This window comes from Elephantulus edwardii, unplaced genomic scaffold, assembly GCF_000299155.1.
Source record: "Elephantulus edwardii isolate Elephantulus edwardi_28Jun2011 unplaced genomic scaffold, EleEdw1.0 scaffold00228, whole genome shotgun sequence".
Classification (NCBI taxonomy): domain Eukaryota; kingdom Metazoa; phylum Chordata; class Mammalia; order Macroscelidea; family Macroscelididae; genus Elephantulus; species Elephantulus edwardii.
In genome coordinates, this window is record NW_006399978.1 from 761,352 (window position 1) to 784,964 (window position 23,613).

The window sequence follows — 23,613 nt, forward strand, 5'->3', positions numbered from 1 at the left end:
TGCGGTTGGCGCAGGATAGAGCAGGGTTTAGAGCTGTTGTGCATAGGGTCGCTATGAGTCGGAAACAACTCGATGGCACATAACAACAACAATGGCAGATAGAATTTTCTAGACTGGGATGAAGCACATGACTAACATCTACAAAGGATCAGTCTCATGCGCAAACACCTCTGGAGGCCACAGTACCTTGGAGATCCCCGAGATGATAAGAGTGCTTTTCTTCCTCGGTGACTTGAGTTTCAGTTTTGAAGATTCGCTGAGTTGTCGGATGGCAATTTCTGCCACAGGATCTGAACCATTCAACACCAACAATTCTGCCAGAGGAAAGACAGTGTTGAATTCATTTGTAAAAATGAAAAACTTCCAGAGAGCTTGCAGGGGTGATGTAAATGGTCTTGTGTAGGTACTGGGAAAGCTTTTTCCGTAAAAGGTCAGAAAGTGAATAGGTGGGACACTGAGTGTTATCTGGTCTGTCATAACTACTCTTGTATCACAAAAGCAGCTGTAAACTTATGTCAGCAAAAGGAAGCAGTTGTATCCAATAAGATAATCATGGTGATGCACTGGGTAATGTATTAGCCTGCTAACTGACAGGTTGGCAGTTAAAAATCTACCCGTTACTCTGCAGAAGAAAGATGAACAGTTCCCTCTCATAAAAATTTACAGCCTCAGAAACTCACGGAGGGTCTCTGTAAGTCAGAAACAACTCAATGGCTATGGATTTGGTTTTATTTAGGGGGGATTCCAATAAAACTTTATTGACAAAAGCAGGTGACGAGCTGGATTTGCCTACAGGCTAGAGCTCCTGATTTTAACAGCTTGATTTCCTGTTTGGCTGCACAACAGTCACTGACGTATACATTTGAGATTCAGGTAGTTTGTTGGGGGTAGATTATGCCTCAATGTTTTGACTCATTAAGAGCAAAAGCAAGAAAACAAAACCAAAAACCTTTCTAACTTTTTGAACTTGAAAAGTAATGAAGTTAATCTTTTCCCCTCCCAAGCATGATTTAGCATGTAGACTAGGAGTCAGGGGTATGAGTCAACAAAATAACGCCTTCCCATGGCTCATAGCACACACAGGCTGACAACTATAAAATGCTACATATGTACCAGACACTAGCCAAAGAGTTTGTGTGCATTATTTCTTCTCTCAAGCCCTATGAGGTGGGTACATTTTTATTCCTATTTTACAAATAGAGGAAATACCCAGGAGTCATGTGGCTACTAAGCCAAGATGCCCACCCAGCCCACAAGGGCTAGGGAAAATATATTCCTATTAAGTAGGCTTAAAGAGACAGTGGGAGATAGACAGTGAAGAAGAAAAAAAAAAAGTTAAGATTATGTTCCATTAGTCTTACTGATTTTTAGGTTAAATAATATTCACCTTTTTTATTGTCCAGTCTTTGAGCTTTTAACAAATGCATGTTTTATGGTCATTATTAGAGTATCATGTAAAATAGTTTCACTTCCCTAATGATGTACTGTGCTTTATCCATTTAATTCTCCTGATCATTCCTTCCCTGAAGTCCTGGAAACCACAAATTTTGTTACTGTCTACATGGTTTTGCCTTTCCAAGGAAGCCACAGAATTACAATATTGCACTTACTTCATTCAAGTGTGCCCTAGAACTTAAGCAAAGATGCAACCATCTCTCTGGCCTTCAATCAGTTTCTCAACTTCTGGCTCTTAATACTCAAAAACAAATCACTCTTCAAACTCCAGAAATTCAATCTTCATGCTCAGGAGATGAGAAAGACTTATCAGAGTGACTTGGAAGACGCTAAGAGAGGGGAAGTCCACACACACCCTGCATTACCTGTATCTGAAGAAGAGAATGTTTTGCTGACAGGGGCGCTGTGGCAAGAGATGGCCTGGACTGAGATGTCCTTTTCAATTACCTTCACTTTAACAGGCATTTTCACAGGAGATTCTGCCAATAAAAACCCTCTGTTACAAACGGCATGCAAAAATGATCCAAATCAAAAGAGAAAATAAAACTACTTCTCATTTCGTTGCTGCTTAAGCCAACCCGTCATTAATAATCCTGGTAGTGTAGTATATTATATGTTGCAGTGGAACCAGAAGGTCAGTGGTTCAAATCCACCAGTTACTTTGAGGGACAAACATGGACAGTTTTCTCCTGTAAACTTTTACAGTCCCAGGAACCTGATAACCTGATGGTAGGTCTCTGTGACTCATAACTGAATCCATGGCAGTGCCTTTATTATTATTAGCAGTTGTTCTTGTTGTGGTTAAGTGCCATCGAGTCGTAGACATAGAGACCTTACGAACAAAAGACCTGAACACTTGTATAACTTTCATCGTTTCTCTTAAGTTCATAGAGTTTCTGAAGGCAAGCTGTTTCAGAGTGGATGCCACGCCTGCTTATCAGCAGTAGTAGTAGTAATAATAATAATAATAATAATAATAATAATAGTATTGTTGTTGTTGATTGCCTTCGAGTCGAGCACAACTCATCACGACCCTATGAACAAAAGGCCTGAAGCCCCTCTACAATTATCGACATTTATCAAAGTTCATAGAGTTTCTGGAGGCATGTTGTTTAGGAAGTGGATGCCACTTCTGCTTCCAATTTTGAGTCAGAAGTATATTATTTGAGTCAAAAGTAGTGTTCGAAGTCTGGTTCTAAAGAAAATTTTAGAAACATTTAAGTTAGGATTTCAATTTCTATGTTACATTCAAACAAAATACTTATAAAAGAAACAATAAAATAATAACATACACTTACAAGCTATTACAGCCCAAGCACTAGTTGTGACATGCTTAAAACTCAACTTATTTAAATTAGCTGATATCACTATTTCCAGTAAATAATTTTTTACAAGCTATTACAGCCTGAGCACTGATACCTACTTTTTGAAGACAGCATATGCTATATCCACATACATATCCCTATATGCAGGGAATTGCACTCCTAGCCCAAAGGCCTTGTCTTTTTTTTAATTATTATTATTTTATGTGTGCGTGCCATCAAATTGGATCTGACTGGAACAGGAGGAGATTGTCCCTCCTTCTCCAGAAGAGCATCTGGTGGATTCAAACCAAGCGCCTCTGGGATTGCAGTGCGGCTTCTTGCCACAAGGCCACCAGAGCTCCTGACCTTGCCTTTCTGATAGTTCAAATGCACCAGTGGCTGCTCAGGAGAGAAACGGACAATCTCCGCTTGAGTGACTTACAGCCTTGCAAACCTGCTGGAGCGTTAGCTATGAGTTGGTTCAGAATGGATGGCAGTGAGTGAGTGTGACCCCACATAAACCTAATGAGGTATTTCTTTACATAATACTACAGTGTAGCTAGTTATAACATCTAGGCTTTATGGTTGTTGCTGTTATTATAGATAGCTTCTGTTGAGTCCAACTTATGGTGACTCCAGGCACAAAAGGAAAAAAACAGTGCCTGCCTTTATGTCACTCTCATTATCAATTCATATATCAAACTGTTTGATCAAGTTTCTGCAAGCTGATTTTTATTCTGCCAGGCCTTTCTTCTTAACCCTGAATACCCATTAAAACTTATTTTGGGGGGAAAAACCCCAAAAACTTATTTTGCCTTAAAACAACATAGAAGTCCTCAGTGACAGATGAGTGTGACTATATGTGAGATGCATTGGCTGGGAATTAAACCTAGGACTTCTCCTGCATGGAAGGTGAGAAGTCTACCACTGAACCACCACTGTTCCTCTAGATTTTAGCTTCAGAATTTACTACAAGGTTGTGCCTTACTCTGGTTTGTTGGCCATTTATTAGTAATATGTTGTACCAGAAGAGCAAGCCAAATTCTTGCCAATTACCAGTATTCCTTGGACAATGAATAAGGATGGCAAATGGAGAATCAATGCTTTTGAACTGTAGTGTTGGAGAAGTGCACTGAATATCCTGCGGACTACCAAATGAATAAACAGGTCTGTCTTGGAGGAGTTACAACCAGGGTGTTCCTTAGAGATAAAGACGGTAACACTTCTCCTCATACACTGAGTATGTTGTCAGGAGGGGTCAGTCCTCAGAAAAAGACGCATGCTGGGAAAGGTGAGAGAAAGAGAGGAAGGCTCCCAACAAGACAGACTGACACAGGGACTGTAACAGTGGGCTCAAGCGTATCAGAGATCATAAGGATGGCACAGGATAGGATAAGGTTTAGATTCTTTGTTAACAAGGTCCCCTATGAACTGTAGCATCTCGGTGACATCTAACAAGTCTTCCTTGATCATGAGATATCCCTAATACTCAGTACCCAGCCTGAAGTGTTCTGCAAGATGGTTACAGAAAGTGGAACTCTACAGGGTTTCTGAGTTAATAGCAAGCTCATGGTCCTCACCAGGGCTCAGTGGAGATGCCCTCCCCACGTCGAAGCGAGGCTTCGTTTTCACGGCAGTCACTGTCGTGACCACCGTCCCGCAGGGCATCACCATGCGATCCATCTCTACCTTTGCAGCAGGAACAGGCAGAGGGATTGGCCAAGGCTTCGATTCACTGGGTTCTACGTAGGAAAACTGAAGAAAAGGCTGGTTATTTACTCTGTAGTACATGCGAAGGCTGGACCCTGCCTGGAACCTTAACTTCTTTTGAAACAACTTTTGTATTTCTTCAGTTAATGTCTATAAGGAATTGAATTATGTCCCCCTCCCCAAGCGGTTTAGGGGTAAGGAGCTGAATTTCCAATACAAAGTTCATGGTTCAAACCCACCAGCTATTCCGTGGAAGAAAGATATAAAATCTCCTCCCACACAACATACTACCTCTGAAATGAAAACCCACTGAAGTGTCAGCTGTGACTTGGTTCCTAACAACCTCCAAAACATATTTGGAATCCTTACTCCTATACTTGTGAATGCAATCCTTCTTGGAAATCATAGCATTTTCTTTATTATGCTGATTAGATTATACTCAATAGGGTAAAGTCAATATCTAATCACTTCTGAGTTAGAGACACACATAGGGTGCAGGAGAGGCAGGTATTATCTATCTGCTGAGACATACTGACACCAACCCAAGGACTATAGCATCTAGTAGCTGACACAGCCAAAGAAGGACCTCCCCCTGGAGGCATATGCTGAGTTCAAACCTCTAGTGTCTAGACTTTGGGAAAATACACTTCTGTCTGTTAAAAATTACTACTTATAATATTTGTGTTATATAAGCACTAGGTAATTAAGATAATGTCACTTTATATTCCCAGCCCTGTATGATACCACCTAAGCTTAACCCCAGACATTCAGCATATAATGATGAGGACAAAAGTGGGAAAGCAAATGCATATGAACAGCTTTCCTGGGTTAGACCCTGTATTATGGCCTGATGAAGAGTGATTTCACAGCAGAGACATGAGAGTGGGCAGGACCTGCTCCAAGCCTAGAAATGCGTTTGGTGGAATGGCTTTTCTTCTTGGGAAGATAATAGTGAAATGAGGATGAGATAGAAATGAAGCTGCTCCTTTATCTCAAGTGACTAGACTGATGCTTGTCCGGAGGAGGTGATGTCAGCTGTACCTCCAAAGTGATGGACCCCAAAACTGGGCTTCCCATGGCAGATGTCCTGGTCAACGTAAAGCTCTGTGATCCAGAAGGCTGCTTCTTAAATAAATCCAAAGGAATCATTGTCATTGCAAACAAACCTGAAAAGACAGAAAACAAGCAAGGAGCATCAGTGATGTGTCGTCCATGAGGGAAAAAGGCCAGAGTGACCTGTGACAACTGAAAATGAACTTCCAGTGGACATCCTATGAGCTTGAAAATGCTCATGAATCAGAATATTTGAGAAACATCCATTTCATTTAAAAAAAAGGCAGGGGAAAATGCAGCTTTGAAATGCTCTAGATGAAAAGAGACTAAAGAGAAGCGAGAATTTCAAATCACATTCTGTCCTGTGCTGGAGTAGAAAAAGAACTGCTATAAAGGACGTGGCAGGGTTAGCTAGCAGAAAGTGGAATACGAAGGTAGACTGGGTGTAGGAATGGAATCAATGTAAATTCACAAAGTTGATTACTGTACTGTGACCATGTGAGAGGACATCCTCATTTTTAGGAAGTGTGCATTAAAGAACAAAGGGGTGAAGAGACAAGCTGAAACTAAATTAAAAACTAAACCACTTACCACCTGTTTGACTCATGGCAACCGCATGTGGGTCTGAGCAAAGCTGTGTTTAATGGGCTTTTAATGGCTGGCTTTTTGGAATTAGATTACTCGGATTTTCTCTTAGCACCATCCAAGGAAATCCTATGATATGTTGCAACTTACACGTAAGTGGTTTCAAAAAATGTTGGGGGGAGGTGTGTTTGTGTGTATATACATGCATGCACACATGAAGAGAGAGAAGGAAAGGAAAGGAAAATGAGAAAGAAAATGGGGCTAAATGCTAGAAACAGGCCAGTCTGAGTAAAGATTATAAAGACTTCATATATAACTAACTTTTTAGGAGTTTGTTATTATTCTTTCCTAAAGATTATTACTTATTTTGTTATTTATGATAATATTCATAGCAAAGCATACATCAATTCAAATTTCTACTTGGTCAATTTAGTGACACTGCTTACACTCCATGAGTTGTGCAATCATTTTTTACCTTCCTTTTCCAAGTGTTTTCTCCTTTTTAACAAAAACTCATTGTCCATGAAGATTCCTATCTAATCTTTGGGATGGCTGTTGTCAATTTGATCCCATAGAGATAGTTCATAAAAGAGCTTAAAGTAAAATGAGTTCACTTTTTAAAGTGATTTCAGATGGTAATTTTTTTTTTTTTTATTGAAGGCTTAACGATTACCTCAGGATATTATTTTAGGGTGAAATTTCTCTTGTTTGTGTCCATTTGAACTTTTGTAGATCGTCAGGCGGGAGTGGAATGCTGAAGCCAACAGGAATGTGGGAAGGAAGAGGATTCTTTCCATATAAACAGTAGCTCCGCCCTACACTCATCCCTTGGAACTGAGATGAGAATGTTAGTTCTTATCACAGAATCAAGGAAATGGCCTCAACATTCTTTCTAATCAGTAGAATCTTGATTGGTGTTTTTCCTCAACTCATCCTCATTGCACCAAAGGAGATCAGAGATCACCTCCCTTTCTCTCAGCCACCAGGGGACCAGAACCAGCAGAGAAGTGTCACCTTTGAGTTGGCAGCACAACTCCCCAGGGATGATGCCACAGCCCTCTCTATCTAGAGAAAGCGCCCCCTCCAGGGAGTTTTGCTGCTCTGATGGTTTGAATCCACTGTGGCTCATTAGGGGAATAATGGACAATCCTCTCCCGTTTCCTATAGTCTGGGAAAATCTACTGGAGGGTCAGCTACGAGTCAGTTCCCACTTGACAGCAATGAGTTGGAGTTCTAAGTTGGAGTTACTTCCAAATGCTGCATGTGTCTCTAGTGATGCAAATCCACCAACAGCTCCTTGGAAAAAGATGTGCAGTTTCCTCCCATCTTCAGCTTCGGAAGCCCTGGTGGCACAGGCACTTAAGCACTCTACCCAGAGGTGCTGGAACACCAAGTTGAGGATCTGCTTCCAAAAACTCACAGAGCAGTTGTACTGTGCACACACAACTGAAATCAGCTCCACACGGGCAACAACAACCATCTGCATCCACTTAACGACTTTATCTCCAATCATGGGTCTCTTGCATCTAAAACATATGCCTAGTTTTAGCCACTATGACTTATTTAACAAGAAAAAGCCTGTGGAATATACTTGTTCCCACAATACATGACCTTTTTAGTAAAAACATTGACTTTCAACCCAATATTCCCTTGTGAAAATACAGCTGGTTTGGAGGAGAGGCTGCCAGGTTCTCGCACCTTCCCTAACCCCTCAAGACTGGGTGCAGGTGGTATGATGACTTTCCCAGACCACAAGGCCTCCATCCCCAACCCAACACCCACCTTCTGAGGAGCGCCCATCCTCTGAAAGCTGCAGTTGCAACTCCTTTGACTTGGCATTCAATTCACTGTGAAAGGAATAAAAGCTGTGAATAATTAAAAATACAATGGCCTGTTCAGTCCTTTTTAAGAAAAAAAATATAGTAATTTTTCTAATTACAGGGGAAAAAAACCCACAAAGTTGTCATCAATATTTAAGAAACTCCTCATTGCCAGCAAGTTAGAACCAACTCACAGCTGACCCTCCACTGGGTTTTCAGAGGCTGTAAATAAACTGTAAATCTGCCCATCCTTCGCCCATGAAGCTGCTCGTGAATTCAAACTGTGCACTTTTGGGTTGGCAGTGCAACTCCCTACACACTAGACCACCAGAGCTCTCTTTAAAGAAACTGTAAGACATATAAATACAAAAGTGAATATTATCTGAAACCTCACTAGGTAGGTAGTCTTCCAGGTGTCCAATAAAACTTTCTGCGATCATGGGAATAGTCTACATTTTCTCTGTCCAAGACTGTAGCTACTAGTCATATAAAGTCACTAAGCACTTGAATGTGACAATGTGACCAGTACAATGAAGGAATTGAATTCATTATATTCCCTTTTTTTATCAGTTTCAATTTAAACAGCCACATATGGCTCATAACTACTGCACTGAAAAGTACAGTTATAAAATCTTAAAAAAAAATACAGAACATAACATACCTTTTTCTCCCTTTGTAATCTGTGGGGGGTTTTGTCACTTAAATGTCATAAATATATTCCCATGTCTATAAACACAGAGCAATATAATTTCTCAGGGTCATCTGGCATGCCACTAAATGGCTCCAGGACATTTTATTCAGTCAATCCCTTGGTTGTTTCCAGTTTTTACAAACGTTCTGAAATAAATATCCTTATGCATGTATCTTTGTACACCAGGTGACTATTTCCTTAGGAATATTGTAATTAGCAAAGGATACACACACGTAAGAGATTTTTAAATATATGTGAACAATTTCCAGAATGCTTATTCTAACTTATACATGCATTAGCCATTATCTATTTTTAACCAACCTGTAAAGTGAAAAATTAAAGACCCTCTTGTTTGTTTGCTCCACTCTATTTCTGAAATTATCTATCTTTCAAAAAATTTCTGCTCTTTATAATTTGTGTTTATTTCTAATTCATAAATTATGTCCACTTTATAATGCAATGTCCAAAATTTTATTAATGATTAAAAAAATATCAAACACAAAAACAATTTTCATCCATTATTATTTTAATGCTTACTTTTTAGGCATCAGAAATGGACTGATTTAATTATTTTTATAACCTGCCACTTTACCAAAGTATTATATATCTACTAGTTTTTCTAATAGTAATTATGTATATCCTATTTTTTATATTATTAATACTATTATTATTATTAATTTTTTTTTTACAGCTAGAGTGGCCAAGTCGATAGGGAGCTATTTTACCAACCCAAAGGCCTACAGTCAATTCCACCAGTTGCTCTGCAGGAGATAGATGGGCAATTTACTCTTGTACAAATGGTGGTGGTGGTTGTTCTGAAAACCCACTGGAGGATCAACTGTGAGTTGGATCCAATGCTACAGCAATTAGATAATTACATAATTATTCTAATATCTGTAGTTTATTTTCTAGAGAGTTCCAGATACTCAAAGATATCTTCTTCAAGTAATGATTCATTTTGCTACTTCCTTTCAGAATAGTACAGAATTTTTCTTATGACATTGTATTAGCCAAGTACTTCAAGAACAAAAGGCAACCTTCTTTTTAACTTTTGCTGGAATGCTTCTGGCATTTGTCTTTTATAATTATTTCTTTTCTTATCAGAGACATCTCCATAAATTTTGTTTTCATTAAGAATGTTTAAAATCAGGAATGAGCATTACTTATCACAGATTATATTTTGTACACATATAATTATTTTGTCTTTTAATTTAATGATACATTTTATTATTAGATTTTTTTCCCTACTAAGCCATCTTTAGCACTCTTGGAATATACTCCACATTCTTTTCAATGTGCCCATGGATTCAATTTGACACTATTTTGAATGCTTACACCAGTACTTTTAATTGTCTTTTCTCTTTTTTCATCTTTTTCTGTCAGATTTTTACATTAATAAGTTCCCTTCTGCTCTGCCCTGGATGAGAGAATATACTCACGTTTATTGTTGCATTATTCACAATAGCAAGTCCAATAATAGATCTTACAAAATAGTTCTTAAAAAAAAAAAATCACAGTGGGAAGGGGATTGTAGGCAAGGAGCTTATTTGCAAAGGGGTCAGATTTAAAAAGATGCATTCCACTCCTAACAATTATTTCTTGTTGGTACTGAACTTGCCACCACCCTTTACTTTCTTCTTTATCTCTAGTGATATAAAAAAAATATTAAATCCCATATCCTAGGGGAACTGGGATGGACCTGGGAGTGCTGCATTCCATCTTTAGTTTTCCTACAACTCTGGTTTTAGTGAATTATGGGATCATTTCCACATTATATACACATGTACTGGTGGGTGGGGTGGGGCGGGGCTGGGGCAGGGAGAGCATAATTCAGGCCATCAGAGGGAGCTCTGGTGGCATAGTCTGTAGGGAGTGGCTAGCCCAAAGCCCACGCCTCTCTGGCAGTTCAAATCCACTAGTGGCTACAAGGGAGAAAGATGGGCAATCTTCTCCATGTGATTTACAGCCTGGGAAACCTGCCGGAGGGTCAGCTATGGGTCAGTTCTGACCAAAGGGCAGTAAGTCATAAGTCAAATGATTCACTCCCATGAACTGCACCCATCACTGGCAGGAATGTAAAAGGTGCAACTGCTATGGAAAACATCTGCTGTTTCTCAAAGTCAAACACAAACCATCATAGGAATTCTGCATTCAGTTTTTTCACTCCAAGGAAATCCATGGATGTCACAATTCTCTAAGTGCCAGACTATTAAATGCAAGGCTGGTGTGTCAGACCCACCCAGAGGTGCCTTGGAAGAAAGGCCTCTGAAAGGTCACAGTCTTTCACATGATAGAATAGTTTACTCTCCATAACTGTGTTGATGACAACTGGGTTTTGGTATATACTCAAGTGAATTGGCAATAGTACTTTAAACACATACTTGTTCACAATTGTTCTGAGCAATATTATTCACAATAGCCACAATGTGGAAACCACCTGAATGTCCACAAATAGGTGACTAGATAAATAAAATTTAGCATATTGGTGCAATGGAATATTATTCAATCATAAAAGATTACAAAGTTCTGGTATATGATTCCAACCCACAGCAACCCTAAAGGACAGAGCTGAACTGGTTCCAGAGGTTTCCAAGGCTGCAGATTTTACACAAACAGACTAGTGCTGCGAGCTGTGACGTGGATGATTCTTGAAAGCATCATGATGGTGAAAGAAATCAGATACAAAAGATCACACAGCATATGACTGCTTTTGTGTGAAGTAACAGGAAAAGGCAAATCCATAGCAAGAGCAAACAGATTAGTGGTTGCCAGGGACTGAGGGGTATGGCTTTGGTTTTGTGTTTGGGTTCCGCCCCCCGCCTTTTTCTAAGGTAGATTGTTGTGATGTCAAACACTGTGTCAGATGTGTCAGATGCAGTAATGGTTACACATGGTGGACAGTGTTTGGTGGAGCTCTCCCATTAAAACAAGCTTGGAAGCAGGAGCAGCATCCACTTCTGACACAGTTTGCCTCCAGAAACTCTATGAATTTGGAAAAACGATGAAAGTTATATAAGCGTTCAGGTCTCTCATTCATAGGGTCACTATGAATCATCTATGACTTGACAGCACTTAAAAACAACAAGATGGGGAAAGGGAGCTTAGTGGTAGGGAGCTGTGCTACCAACCCAAAAGCAAGCAATCTTAATCAACCAACTGTTCCACAGGACAAAGGTGGATAACCTCCTCCCGTGTCATTTACAGCCTCTGAAAATCCACCGGAGGGTCAGCTATGAATTGGTTTGAGGGCACAGGAGAGCAAAAGCAGAAAGGGAAGAAGGAAACATGAGGATATCCTTCTCCAAGGAAAGTATGTGAGACAACCCTTCAAAATTCTTGCCTCCAGGAAGCAGCCTGGTTTCACCCTCTCCAGGACAGACCTATTTGTTCTCTTAACAGTCCATGGTATGTTCAATACTCTTAAGAGCTTATGGCTTATATAGTGCTAAAAAACAATTCCAGGAGACCCTGGCAGTCCTGACGAGGTGCGCTGTGGAGGTCCGAGCCCACGACACCTGGGCATGTACTCACAAGGTGAACTCCTCGTCCCACGTGAGGTCAGCAGTGCTTTTAGCTGGGGAGGTGGAGAAGCTCTGAGCAGGCTCGTTCAGCTGAGCAGTGCACACTGGCTTCACGTTGCCTATAAACAAACAATGGAACATGGCCTTGGCTTTTATTTCTATTGTTTAATTGTCTTAAAACATTTTTTATAAATAAAAGTTGGAATAGATGACTAAATCTGGGCTTGCCCATATCTAAGAATCCATTTTTCTTTTCATTTTCTATTTGTAAACTCCACAACAGTACACTTATTTGGGGCTAGTGATCTTTGCCAGTACTCCATGTTAACAGCTTGGGCTGGCCCCAGATGTCCCTGCTTCTCTCTGAGGCCACTTCTGATTGCAGGCACAGTCTGCAGTGTGGAGACTCCCCTGAGGAAATACCTCTACAGCAAAAACACACTCCAGGGCAGATGGTTCTCTTGCCAATGAAAGGACTAGTTTAAACTATCTGTTTAAAATCCCTGGCAATTAAAGAGATGCAAATCAAAACAACTATGAAATATCATCTTACCCAGCAACAATAGCAAAGTTCAACAGAGCCACAAACGACAACTCTTATTCATTGCTGGTGAGAATGTAAAATGGTACAGCCACTATGGACGGTGGTCTGGCACTTTTTAAAAAAGTCAGAAATACTCTTTGACCCAGCAATTCCACTACTGGGAATAGACTCTAAAGAAACCAGAGCCATGACTCAAAAAGATGTAATGCACACTCACGTTTATTGTTGCATTATTCACAATAGCAAAGAGATGGAAGCAACCCAAATGCCCATCAACAAATAAATGGATAGAAAAACTGTGGTATAGTCACAGAGTGGAATATTATGCAGTACTGAAAAACAATGACTTCATAAAACATTACACCACATGGGTAAGCCTGGAAGACATTATACTGAATGAAATATCTCAGTCACAAATGGACAAATACTACCTAAAAACACTGTTAAAAAACAGGACTGACCGGAATACCTGCCTTTCCAGCTACATTGAAACTAAGAGTCTACAACACTCACCAGTCTCTGCAAAACCAGCCTGCACACCTGCAATCACTGGTATTGTGCTGCACATATGAATGAATAAACAAACTACTATACATACACACAACAGAATACTATGGTGTTCAAAATAGTGGAAAATCCTCAAAACATCACATAACATGGATGAATCTGGAGCGTTTATTTCAACCAGTAGCCCGTGTAAAATAAATGAGTGACAAAAAGAAAAATAGGACTAACAGTGGATCAGGGGAAGAGGGGAGAAAGAAAGAAGAGGGAAGGAGGAAAATGTACAACAATGAATGAATTTTTCAAAATTAAATAATAAATTTAGAAGAAACTGGTTAGCAGTACAACTCCTACAGCAACACCATGAGTTGCTGTTGTTGTCTACCATCAAGTTGGAACCAACCCACTGCTGACCTTCTGGTGCGTTTTCAGAGGCAGTTAATTGTACAGGAGGAGATTTCCCATCCTTTTCCTGCAGAGCACCCTTGAACTGATGCCTTCAGGATTGCAGCACAGCTTCCTGCCATTAGAAATTTGTTATTGCTGCTGTGTACCATCAAGTTCAAACCAACTCATAGCTGAACCTCCAGCAGGTGCTTTCAGCAGACTGTTCATCTTTCTCCTGCAGAGCAGTTGGTGGATTTGAACCACATTCCTTTGGGTTGGCAGCACAACTCATTACAACTAAGCCACTAGAGTTTCCTGGAACGTAGAGGCACCTAGATTTAGAGGTGCGAGCAATCTCCTCCCAAACAACTGACTGAGTCTGAAAATCCACTAGGGGTCAGCTATGGGTTGGTTCCAATTTTGATGGCACACAAAAACAACACAGAGAAAAATATTCTATTCTGTGACTGGAGTGGTGGGAATAAGTGTGTTTGAGATGGCTAGGTTGGCACAGGATAGAACAGCGTTTAGAGTTCTTTTACATAGGTTCGCTATGAGTCGCAAACGACTCGATGGCACATAACAACAACTCATAACAGATCCATGTGTATTTATACCTGGGGCTCCTGGATGGTGCAAACAGTGCACTTGGCTCCTAATTTGATTTTAACAGTTCAAGTCTATCCAGAGGCACCTTGGGAGAAAGGTTTGGCAATCTACTTTTTAACAATTTATTTTATATTGGTTTGCTCAGAAAGTTCATATACATTGTGTTTCACACTATTCTTCACTCACACTGTGTTTCATACCATCATTCATTCCCATGCATTATGTTTTAGAAAATAAATCACCATTGAATGTTGCCCATCATTATCCAATCTTTCCAGGTCTCCCTTGGATCCTTCCCACTTCCTTTACTCTCTCTCCCTCCACACACCAAACTGTGCAACCCTATGGTTTAAAAAATCAGCCACCGAAACCCTCTGGAACACAGTATTACCCGGAGACACATAAACAACATCACCCTCTCCAGCTTACACACATTGTGAGCTTCAGCAAGATGTCAGAATCAATGAAAAGGAGAAATCTGCTCACAACACTTGTCTTTACTTAGATTCTACTGCTGCTGAGCTAATTCAAACTCTTAACTACCTTACTGGACAGCCAGAACTACCCCATTTGGTTTCTGAGGCTGAACATCTTTATAAGAGCAGACTGTCACACCTTTATTCTTGGAGAAGCTGTTGTTGTTCTTAGGTGCCACTGAGTTGACTAGGACTCATAGCGACCCTATGAACAATGGATCTGAACCTGCCATATCCTGTGCCATCCTTATCATCTCCTGTGTGCTCAAGCCCATTGTCACAATCACTGTCAATCCATCTTGTTGAGTTCTTCCTCTTTCTCTGACCCCCGCTACCTTTCCCAGCATGATGTCCTTGTCCAAACACTGGAGCCTTCTGACAACATGCCCAAAATATGTGAGACAACCTTTCACTATCTTTGTCCCTCAGGAGCTCTCTGGCTGCACTTCCTCCCTGACAGACTTATTACTCAGATAGCAGTCATTAATCTTCTAACACCAAGGGTCCCATCTCCTCTGACACCCTGCACATTAAAGACACGACTTTCAGCTTACTTTCAGGATCAAGTAGAGGTCACAGAGATGTTTCAATCTAGAACCAAACCCACAGATTCTGTGTCAATTTCAACTCACCGTAAGCCTCCGTCGGGTTTCCAAAGTTAAAAAATCTTTGCTAGAAGAGCCTGGTACATGTATGTTAGTATGTATTTCTGTGTTAAATAGCAAGACTGCAGAAAAAGGAACACCAGCAGTGGTATTTCTGTCTTCACTTGGCTCCCCTACATGAGTGCCCATCTGAATGGAGTCCCCTTAGCACCTAGAACACACTGAGTGCTCATACTACAAAGCTAGGCCAGGGGCCCCACCACCATCGCAGAAACTCCTTTGCCTATTGCCACTACCTGGAATGCCAGCGTCATTCAGCAGCGAGGCTCGGAGGTTCTTCACCAGCAGTTTTAGCTCATGAGCCCTTGGAGGTTTGGGAGGGCAGGATTCCTGAGGAGCGGAGGAAGCATGTTGCAGAGTCTGCAAAAGAAACAAAGAGGTCACGATGCTTTTCGTAGGAAAAATACAAGGCAGGGGGGATAGCCATTGGAGTAACGTGGGGTGGGCCCCTTCTCTTTTCATGGAGAGTACCCATGTGAAATGTTAAACCAACCCTGACTCATGACTTTTAACCCCATGAGTGCCAGAGTGAAACTGTCCTCCATTGGCTGCCAATGTCTGAGTTTTCAGAAGTAGACCTCCAGTCCTTTCTTCTGAGGCACCTGTGAATGGACTCCAATTTCTCACCTTGCAGTTAGCAGCCAAGCACATTAACTGTTTGGACCATTCGAGGGCTCTCACAGGGAAAGGAAGGAGGTTGATAAACCAGGACCTCCCTGCTAAGAACCTTTGATTTCTTAAATAAAGCAAATGAGCACCAGAGCGCCTTCTGCCATGGTTAGGGCTCTCCCTGAATCTTGCTATAGGTTCATGATGGGATCAAATTTTGCCATGGGCTCACAATCTTTGGTCTAGGCAGAGAACCAATTTATCCTCTGGAGCCCTGCCCAGGGCTCACTGGCATAGAAGCCCAAACCAGGTGAACTCAGTTAGGATCCCTTTAGTCCCACCATTTCCCACCATCTGGGAAATAAATAATAACCAATGAAGTGATGCATTTGTAAGGGAATGAAAGGGCAGGTGCTGAGGGAATTGGTTATGTCTCTTGGTGTCCTCAAATGGGCAGGGACACATTTACAAACCAGGGTTTCCTAAACTAGCTTTCACATTTCACTCTACACAATGCATTTTATTTAATTCCCCTGTTACAATATTTAGGAGATTGTGAAGTGAATATTCCAGGCCTATCGGGTGCAGTTTTGGCTTCTGACTGCACTTTGGGCAGAAGGTTAACTAACATCTCACAACACACTAGCATTCTAGAAAAGACATGTCTCGGGCAAGGACTCCCAGCTGTGAGCTGAGGATGGTGAAGCAGCAATAAATCAATGCAAAGGTTTCTAAAATGCAGGCATGCCGGAGGCTGCACAATCCTCACGCAGGTAGTGGAGATGAAATACTGTCTTCCACTGCATATACATGGGCTATTTTCAGAAATAAAATATGCAAATTTATTTATAAGTATTATTTCATCTATGTTCTGAATCAATGCACTCTAAAAATATACCACTATCTTGTGAAGTCTCTCTAGTGTGGGTACACAAAATGCGTTTTCACAGTCCGAATAGTCAGGAACTGCTGATCTGAAATAATTGTCAGGATGAGAGTGCAGAAACAGGGTTGGTGCTACAACTCTGCCTTCAACTCCTAAGAAGGCTGGCCTGACAACCCACCCCACTCCCACCAGCCCAGGGCGGCTGGTAAGCACCCCAGGGAAGCCTGTACAATATCCATGTGACAGTCATACTCCCATCTCCCTGCCTGTCTGCTCTCCCTGCTGAGCTGTGACCACCAGGAGGGCGAGAAGGCTCTCTGATACTCCTGACAGCCCCAGTGCCCAGAGCCAAGCACAAAATGGGTGCTCACCTACAATCTGTCCAAGGAACCAGTGTCTCCAGACTCTACAAATTAATTGCTGTGATACCTGCAGTAAAGAGGACCAGAGACCAAGAGCCTGCATCATAAAAACCAGCTCAGAGTTCTATTTTCAGACAGACTTCACCAAGAACTAGAGATTAAAGGGGGGGAGGGGTTCCTACATATTTCACAAATACACTTGGAGAGCCAGGGTGGTGCCAAGTAGTTTTTGATCACCTAATAACCCAACTGAATATCCATCCCATGGACAGCCAAAAGAACAAGCAGGTATGTCTTGGAGAAGGTACAGCCAGGGTCTCCTTGGAGGCAAGGATAGCAAAGCTCTACCTCACATACGTTAGGCATGTTGCTAGGAGAGGCTATTCCTTGGAGAGAGACATCATGCTTGGACAGGGGGTGGGATGGAGAAAGAGAAGACCCTCAACCAGGTGGACTGACACAGGGACTACAGTAATAGGCTCAAGTGTGTCAGTGACCATGAGGATGGCACAGGATAGGACAAGGTTCAGATCTGTTTTTTGTAGGGTCACTATGGGTCATACTCAACAGGATCTAACAACAACAATTAACCCAAGGTTCATGGTTCAAACTTACTTAATGCCTCCGTAAAAGAAAAGGTCTGACAATCTGTTTCCAAAGAGACTGAAGCCAAGAAAACCCTGAGGAGCATTTACTCTGTAATATATAAACGTCACCATCACCATTAGTCAGGGGTTGATTTGACAATGGATAAAAACAACAACAAAATGTATTCTTGTGTGTGTACGCGTGTACTCATATATTTTTATAGAGAGAGGACCTCTGGTGGTGCAGGAAGTATTGATGGCCTAATGGTAAGGAGATGCACTTCTAACATATGGTTCAAATCCACCAGTTGCTCCATAAGAGAGACAGGCAATCTCCTCTCTTATAGCCTCTAAAAACGCACTGGAGGGTCAGCTATGAGTTGTTTCCTAACCCATGGCACATGACAACAACAACTGCTGGTGCAGCCCATAGAAAGTTACGTTGTTAACCCAAAAGCTGCATTTCTCAGGTGGTTTATCCAGCAGCAGTTCTGTGGGAGAAAAATGAGCAGTGTCCTCTCAGTACAATATAAGCCTTGGAAACCTGATGAAATTGACTAGCTGGCAATTAGTGTGATATTTACATATACGTAATTAAAAGTATATACACACACATAAACACGTTGCTTGGTGCTGGAGCATCAGTCTCAATCTAAACAATCCTATTTACAACAGAAGGGCCTGGTCCTGTGCCATCCTGGCAAATGCTGCTATGTAATCACCAAGTCAAACAATCTTATTGAGGCTCTTCTTCATTTTTGTTGACCCTCTACAAAGTATGATGTCTTTTTCCAGGCATTGTTCCCTCCAGATAACATGTCTAAAAGATATGACATAAATTCTTGTCAATCCTTGTTTCAGAGAACATTCTGTCAGTACTTCTTCCAATACAGTTTTGATCATTCTTCTGGAAGTCCATAGTATATTCAATATTCTTCCCCAATACCATAATTAAGGCACATCAATTCTTTGATCTTATTTCTGCATATGAAAGCAACTTAAAATATTATGCTTGGGTCAGGTATACCTTAGTCTTCAAAGTGATATCATTACTTTTTTAACACATTAAAAGAAGTATTTTGCAGCAGAACTGTCCAATTCACCGTGTCATTTGATTCCTTCTTTTTTTTGCTTTTCTTTCTTTCTAACAGTTGGTTTGGGACTGGGAGCCTCTTATATAAATCAATTAGGAACCAAGAGGTAAGCCTTTGTAATTTATTGTTGTCTCGACTGCTGCTTCCATGAGTTGACTGTGAATCCAAGTAAAAAGAAATGATGACAACTTGAATATTTTTTTTCTGGTTTTCATTATGCTGCATATTGGTCCAGCAGTTAGGAATTTTGTTTTCTTGATAACTGAAGTGTAATTCACATTAAATGCTGTAATCTTTGAACTTCAGCAGTAAAAGCTGCAAGTTCTCTTTGCTTTCAACAAGCAAGGCTATATCATCTGTTAATGAATCTTCTTCGTGATGCAAGGTTTTTCTTCATATAGGCCAGCTCCTTGAATTAGTTAACATAGAGACTAAATAAGCCTTATAAAAAAAATGCAATCTTTATACATACCATTTTGGGTTTTAAGCTACACAGTGTCTCCTTGTTCTGTTTGAGTGACTACTTCCTGGTCTATGTACAAGTTCCACATAAGCACACGCAAAAGTTCTGAAATTCTCATTCTTCCTTATGTTATCTATAATTCACTGTGCTTCACATAATAGAATGCATAGCAAGGAAAATATCTTTCTGGTATTCTCTTATTTCAGCCAAGATCCATCAAATGTCAGTTATTACATCCCATGCTGCAGGTCCTCTTTTAAACCTAACTTGAATTTCTAACAATTCTCTGTTAATATACAGTTTTTCAATAACCATCAGCTAGATTTCACTTCTGTATGATATTGACTGGGGGTGTGTAGAAAGTTAGGGGCTGTAAATGAATGTTTTCCATGTTGTTGTTATATGCCATTGAATCGCCTGTGACTCATAGTGAGCCCTAAACTCTGTTCTATCCTAAGCCAATCATATTGTCTCTGACACATCTACCCCCATTACCCCAGTGACTGAATCAATCCATCTCCTCGAGAGTCTTCCTCTCCTGCACAGTCCCTCCACCCTCCCAAGCATGACGCCCCTCTCCAAGGACTGGTCCCTCTTTGCAGCATGTCCAAAGTATATCAGATGAAGCTTCAGAATCCTTGACTCCAAGGAGCAACCTGGTTTAAGCCTCTCCAGGATGAACCTGTTCGTTCTCATAGCAGTCCATGGTATATTCAATACTCTTCTCCAATACCACAGCTCAAAGGCCTCAACTCTCTTTCTATTATCCCTAGTCATTGTCCAGCTCTCTGATGCCTAACAAGTGATTGCAAAGACCATGGCCTGTATCAGGAGCACCTTAGTCTCCAAACTGACATCACTGATCTACAGTACTCTGGAGAGGTCTTTGACAGCAGACTTTCCCAATGTAATTCATCTTTTGATTTCCTTGCTGCTGGTGTCAAGAGTATCGATTATGGAGCCAACCAAACTAAAGCTGTTAATAACCTCAATCTCTTCACCATCCATACTGATGCTGCCAATTGGTCCAGTGGTGAGAATCTTTGTTTTCTTGATACTGAACTTCAATAATAGTTTTAATAAAAAAGATCAGCTCACAGTTGAGGAAATTAATGAACCTTAAGCAAATCTTCTCAGCTGTGTTGACATGGTGACATGCTATAGACAGTGATTTAGTCAAGGAATCAACAAAGTCAGAGGCTCAAAGGAAAGAATCAGGCAATACAGATAAGAGAATGTACAAAGAGTGGGCCGCCTTAGCCCAGCCTTGCCCAGCAGGGTCATGCTGCTTTCCAGAAAGGGAAACAGTGCAAGCAGGGCAACACCTTAGACTGCCACTGTTCTCCTACTCCTGCCCAGATTAAATTAGTCTGTCTATGCAACATGCCTTGCTCTCTTTGCTTCTGTTGCCATATTTGCAGGGAAGACTTGGCTGCTCAGTTAACTCCATCTTACAAAGCATTAAGATTCAGGATTGTAGGTTCTGAATGCACAGTCAAAAGTCATGTTTGGGCTCTTGGAAATCAATGAATCAGAGTGACAAGAAAGTGGTTCTATGGGAGAGCAGCGTCTCTGGGCAACCCAATGACCATTCTTCCATCCTGCGATTTTTGTTTTGATTGAGCAGCAAGCATTCACACATTTCTGCTCTGCTAGAGGAGTGGAGGGACAGCAGAAACACATAGGATCTCCAGGAAATAAGTATCATGGACCCTCATGGGGTTGACAAGCATCTTCCCTACAAACAGTTTACCTGAACTTCCTTGACACTTGTGGGCTTTGTGCTCAGCACCACTGATGGAGAAGCAGCACGAACCAGATGCTTCAAGATATCCTTGAGAGTTTCAGATATTGCACTGGTCTCAACCAGCTGGTCCTGGTGAAAGAGGAAAGAGTTATTAATCATTTGTCACCAAGCACTTGTGCAAAATTTCAGCCATAACACACAGCTTTCCTCACTATGTCCCCAATGTGAGCCGAATTGATATTAAGTCAACATTTCTTCTTGATAGAGTCAAACTGTGGCTAGTAATTTTTGTCATGAAGAGCAAGTCCTTTCTATTGGTTTCAGATGTAATGATTTTTATTTAAAAATTTAAAAACAAAGATATATGCATTACCAAAATGTTAATATTCTACATTTACTCTTTCCTAAGCATATGTATACATGGTTCTTTTTGCATAAAATTTAATATTTTTTAGAGATGAAAAAGTATTAAAGGAAATGAGAAGGATCAAGAACTGTGAAAACAAATTTATAAAAGAGTAATAAAGCCAGAGGATGTTTGTTAAGACCTAGAAAGCTACAATAATGAATACCCAGGAGCTCTGGTGGCCTAGGGACAGGAATGTGTGCAGCAATCTCAAAGGCAGTGCAAGGCCACCAGCTGCTCCTCAGGAGAAGGATGAGCTATCTCCTCCCATGGGATTAACTGCCTCTGAAAACTACACAGCAGAACAGTACACAGCACCTCACATGAACAATGAACACATATGACAACATGATGGATCTCACAACAATAATGCTGAACAGGACACTCTCAAAACAAGTGATCCAAATCGGTACCATCTGTGGCAAGCAGAATTTTAAGATCACCCCAAGAGCTAATGTGATCACCTGTGACATGTTTGCTAATGTGTCTGGCTGACCAACAGCATATGGTAAAGATGACATTACAGTCACTCTTTTGATTCAAAAACCAAAAGGTACCATAGAGTTAGTGTCCACTCATAGTAACCTTCATCAGGTTTCCAAGGCCATAAATCGTAATGGGAGGAGAATGCCATATTCGAATTGTTGGAGAGAGCAGCCTTAGAGCTAACAGTGCAACTTATTATAAACTTTGTTACAAATCAAAGGGACTAGGTTTTTTAAGACTTTGTCTTGGGAGACTGGTTGCACTGTCCCAAGAATGTCTGCCTGGTTTGGCCTGTTTACATCAAACTACATGAAAATTTACCATTTACTAAAAATCTAAGAAAGAAAATCTGCTTTCTGCCAGGACCTCTATAATAATAATCATCAGAATTACCAATACTCACAGCATCTTTATGATGTGCTAGCATCATTCTATACACTGGGAAGTATTAACTCATTTGATTATTGAAACAGTCTTGTCTACCATTATCACAGATAGGGAGCATGAGGCACAGAAAAGTTCATTAACACAGGCAGAGAGACACAGCTCCTAAATGACAAAGCCAGGAGTCACATCCAAATGACTGACAATTGTACCAATGTTGTTGTTGTTGCTGTTATGTACAGTCGAGTTGCTTGTGAGTCATAGTGACTGTATGTACAACAGCCCTAAACTCTGCTGTGTCCTGGGCCAATCGCACTGTCTCCAATATACCCATCCCAATTACCCCAGTCACTGAATCAATCTACCTCATAGAGGGCCTTCCCCTCCTGCACCGTCCCTCCACCCTACCAAGCATGATGTCCCTCTCCAAGGATCAGGCCCTCCTTACAACATGTCCAAAGTATGTTAGACAGAGCCTCAGAACCCTTGCCTCCAGGGAGCCGCATGGTTTAACCCTTTCCAGGATGAATCTGTTTATTTTCCTTGCAGTCCATGGTATTCTCAATACTCTTCTCCAGCACCACATTTCAAAGGCATCAATTTTCCTTCTATCCTCCTTAGTCACTGCCCAACTCTCTGATGCCTAACAAGTGATAGCAAAGACCATGACCTGTATCAGACACACCTTAGTCTCCAGAGTGACACCACTGCTCTTCAGAACCTGGAGAGGTCCCTAACAGCAGACTTTCCCATCACAATACATTTTTTTTATTTCCTGGCTACTGGTGCCAAGAGTGTTGACTGTGGAGCCAAGCAAACTGAAGTTGTGAACAATCTCAATCTCTTCACCATCCATCCTGATGTTGCCAATTGGTCCAGTGGTGAGAATCTTTTGTCTTCTTGACATTGAGCCTCAATCCATTGGAGGCTGCAGCAAGCGCTTCAGGTCCTCCTCAGTTTTAGCAGGCAAAGCTGTGTTATCTGCATAATGCAGATTGTTGATGAATCTTCCACCAATCCTGACACCACATTTCTCCTCATACAGCCCAGCCTCCCAGATAATCTGTTCTGCATACAGGTTGAAAAGATATGGAGATAGGACACATCCCTGGCATACACCCTTCCCAATTTTGAACCATGCAGTGTTTCCTTGATCTGTTCTGACAACTGCCTCTTGGTCCAAGTATAGGTTTCACATTAGCATGATCAAGTGTTCTGGGATTCCCATTCTTCTCAGAGTCAACCACAGTTTGTTATGATCCACA

The 23,613-nt window shown here is 41.1% G+C and overlaps 1 protein-coding gene across 1 annotated transcript in view; it reads right to left on the reverse strand.

Annotated features, from left to right (window-relative positions):
- The window catches only part of C2CD2 (C2 calcium-dependent domain containing 2), a 128,662-nt gene that overhangs the window by 37,288 nt on the left and 67,761 nt on the right, over positions 1-23,613 (reverse strand). Inside the window, exons 5-12 of the mRNA XM_006898406.1 lie at positions 21,079-21,201; positions 15,561-15,684; positions 12,150-12,258; positions 7,890-7,954; positions 5,511-5,635; positions 4,340-4,514; positions 1,821-1,934; positions 187-314 (exon numbers count right to left, since the gene is read on the reverse strand). Coding sequence (XP_006898468.1) covers positions 187-314; positions 1,821-1,934; positions 4,340-4,514; positions 5,511-5,635; positions 7,890-7,954; positions 12,150-12,258; positions 15,561-15,684; positions 21,079-21,201 — 963 coding nt within the window. The remainder of the gene's footprint in view (positions 1-186; positions 315-1,820; positions 1,935-4,339; positions 4,515-5,510; positions 5,636-7,889; positions 7,955-12,149; positions 12,259-15,560; positions 15,685-21,078; positions 21,202-23,613) is intronic.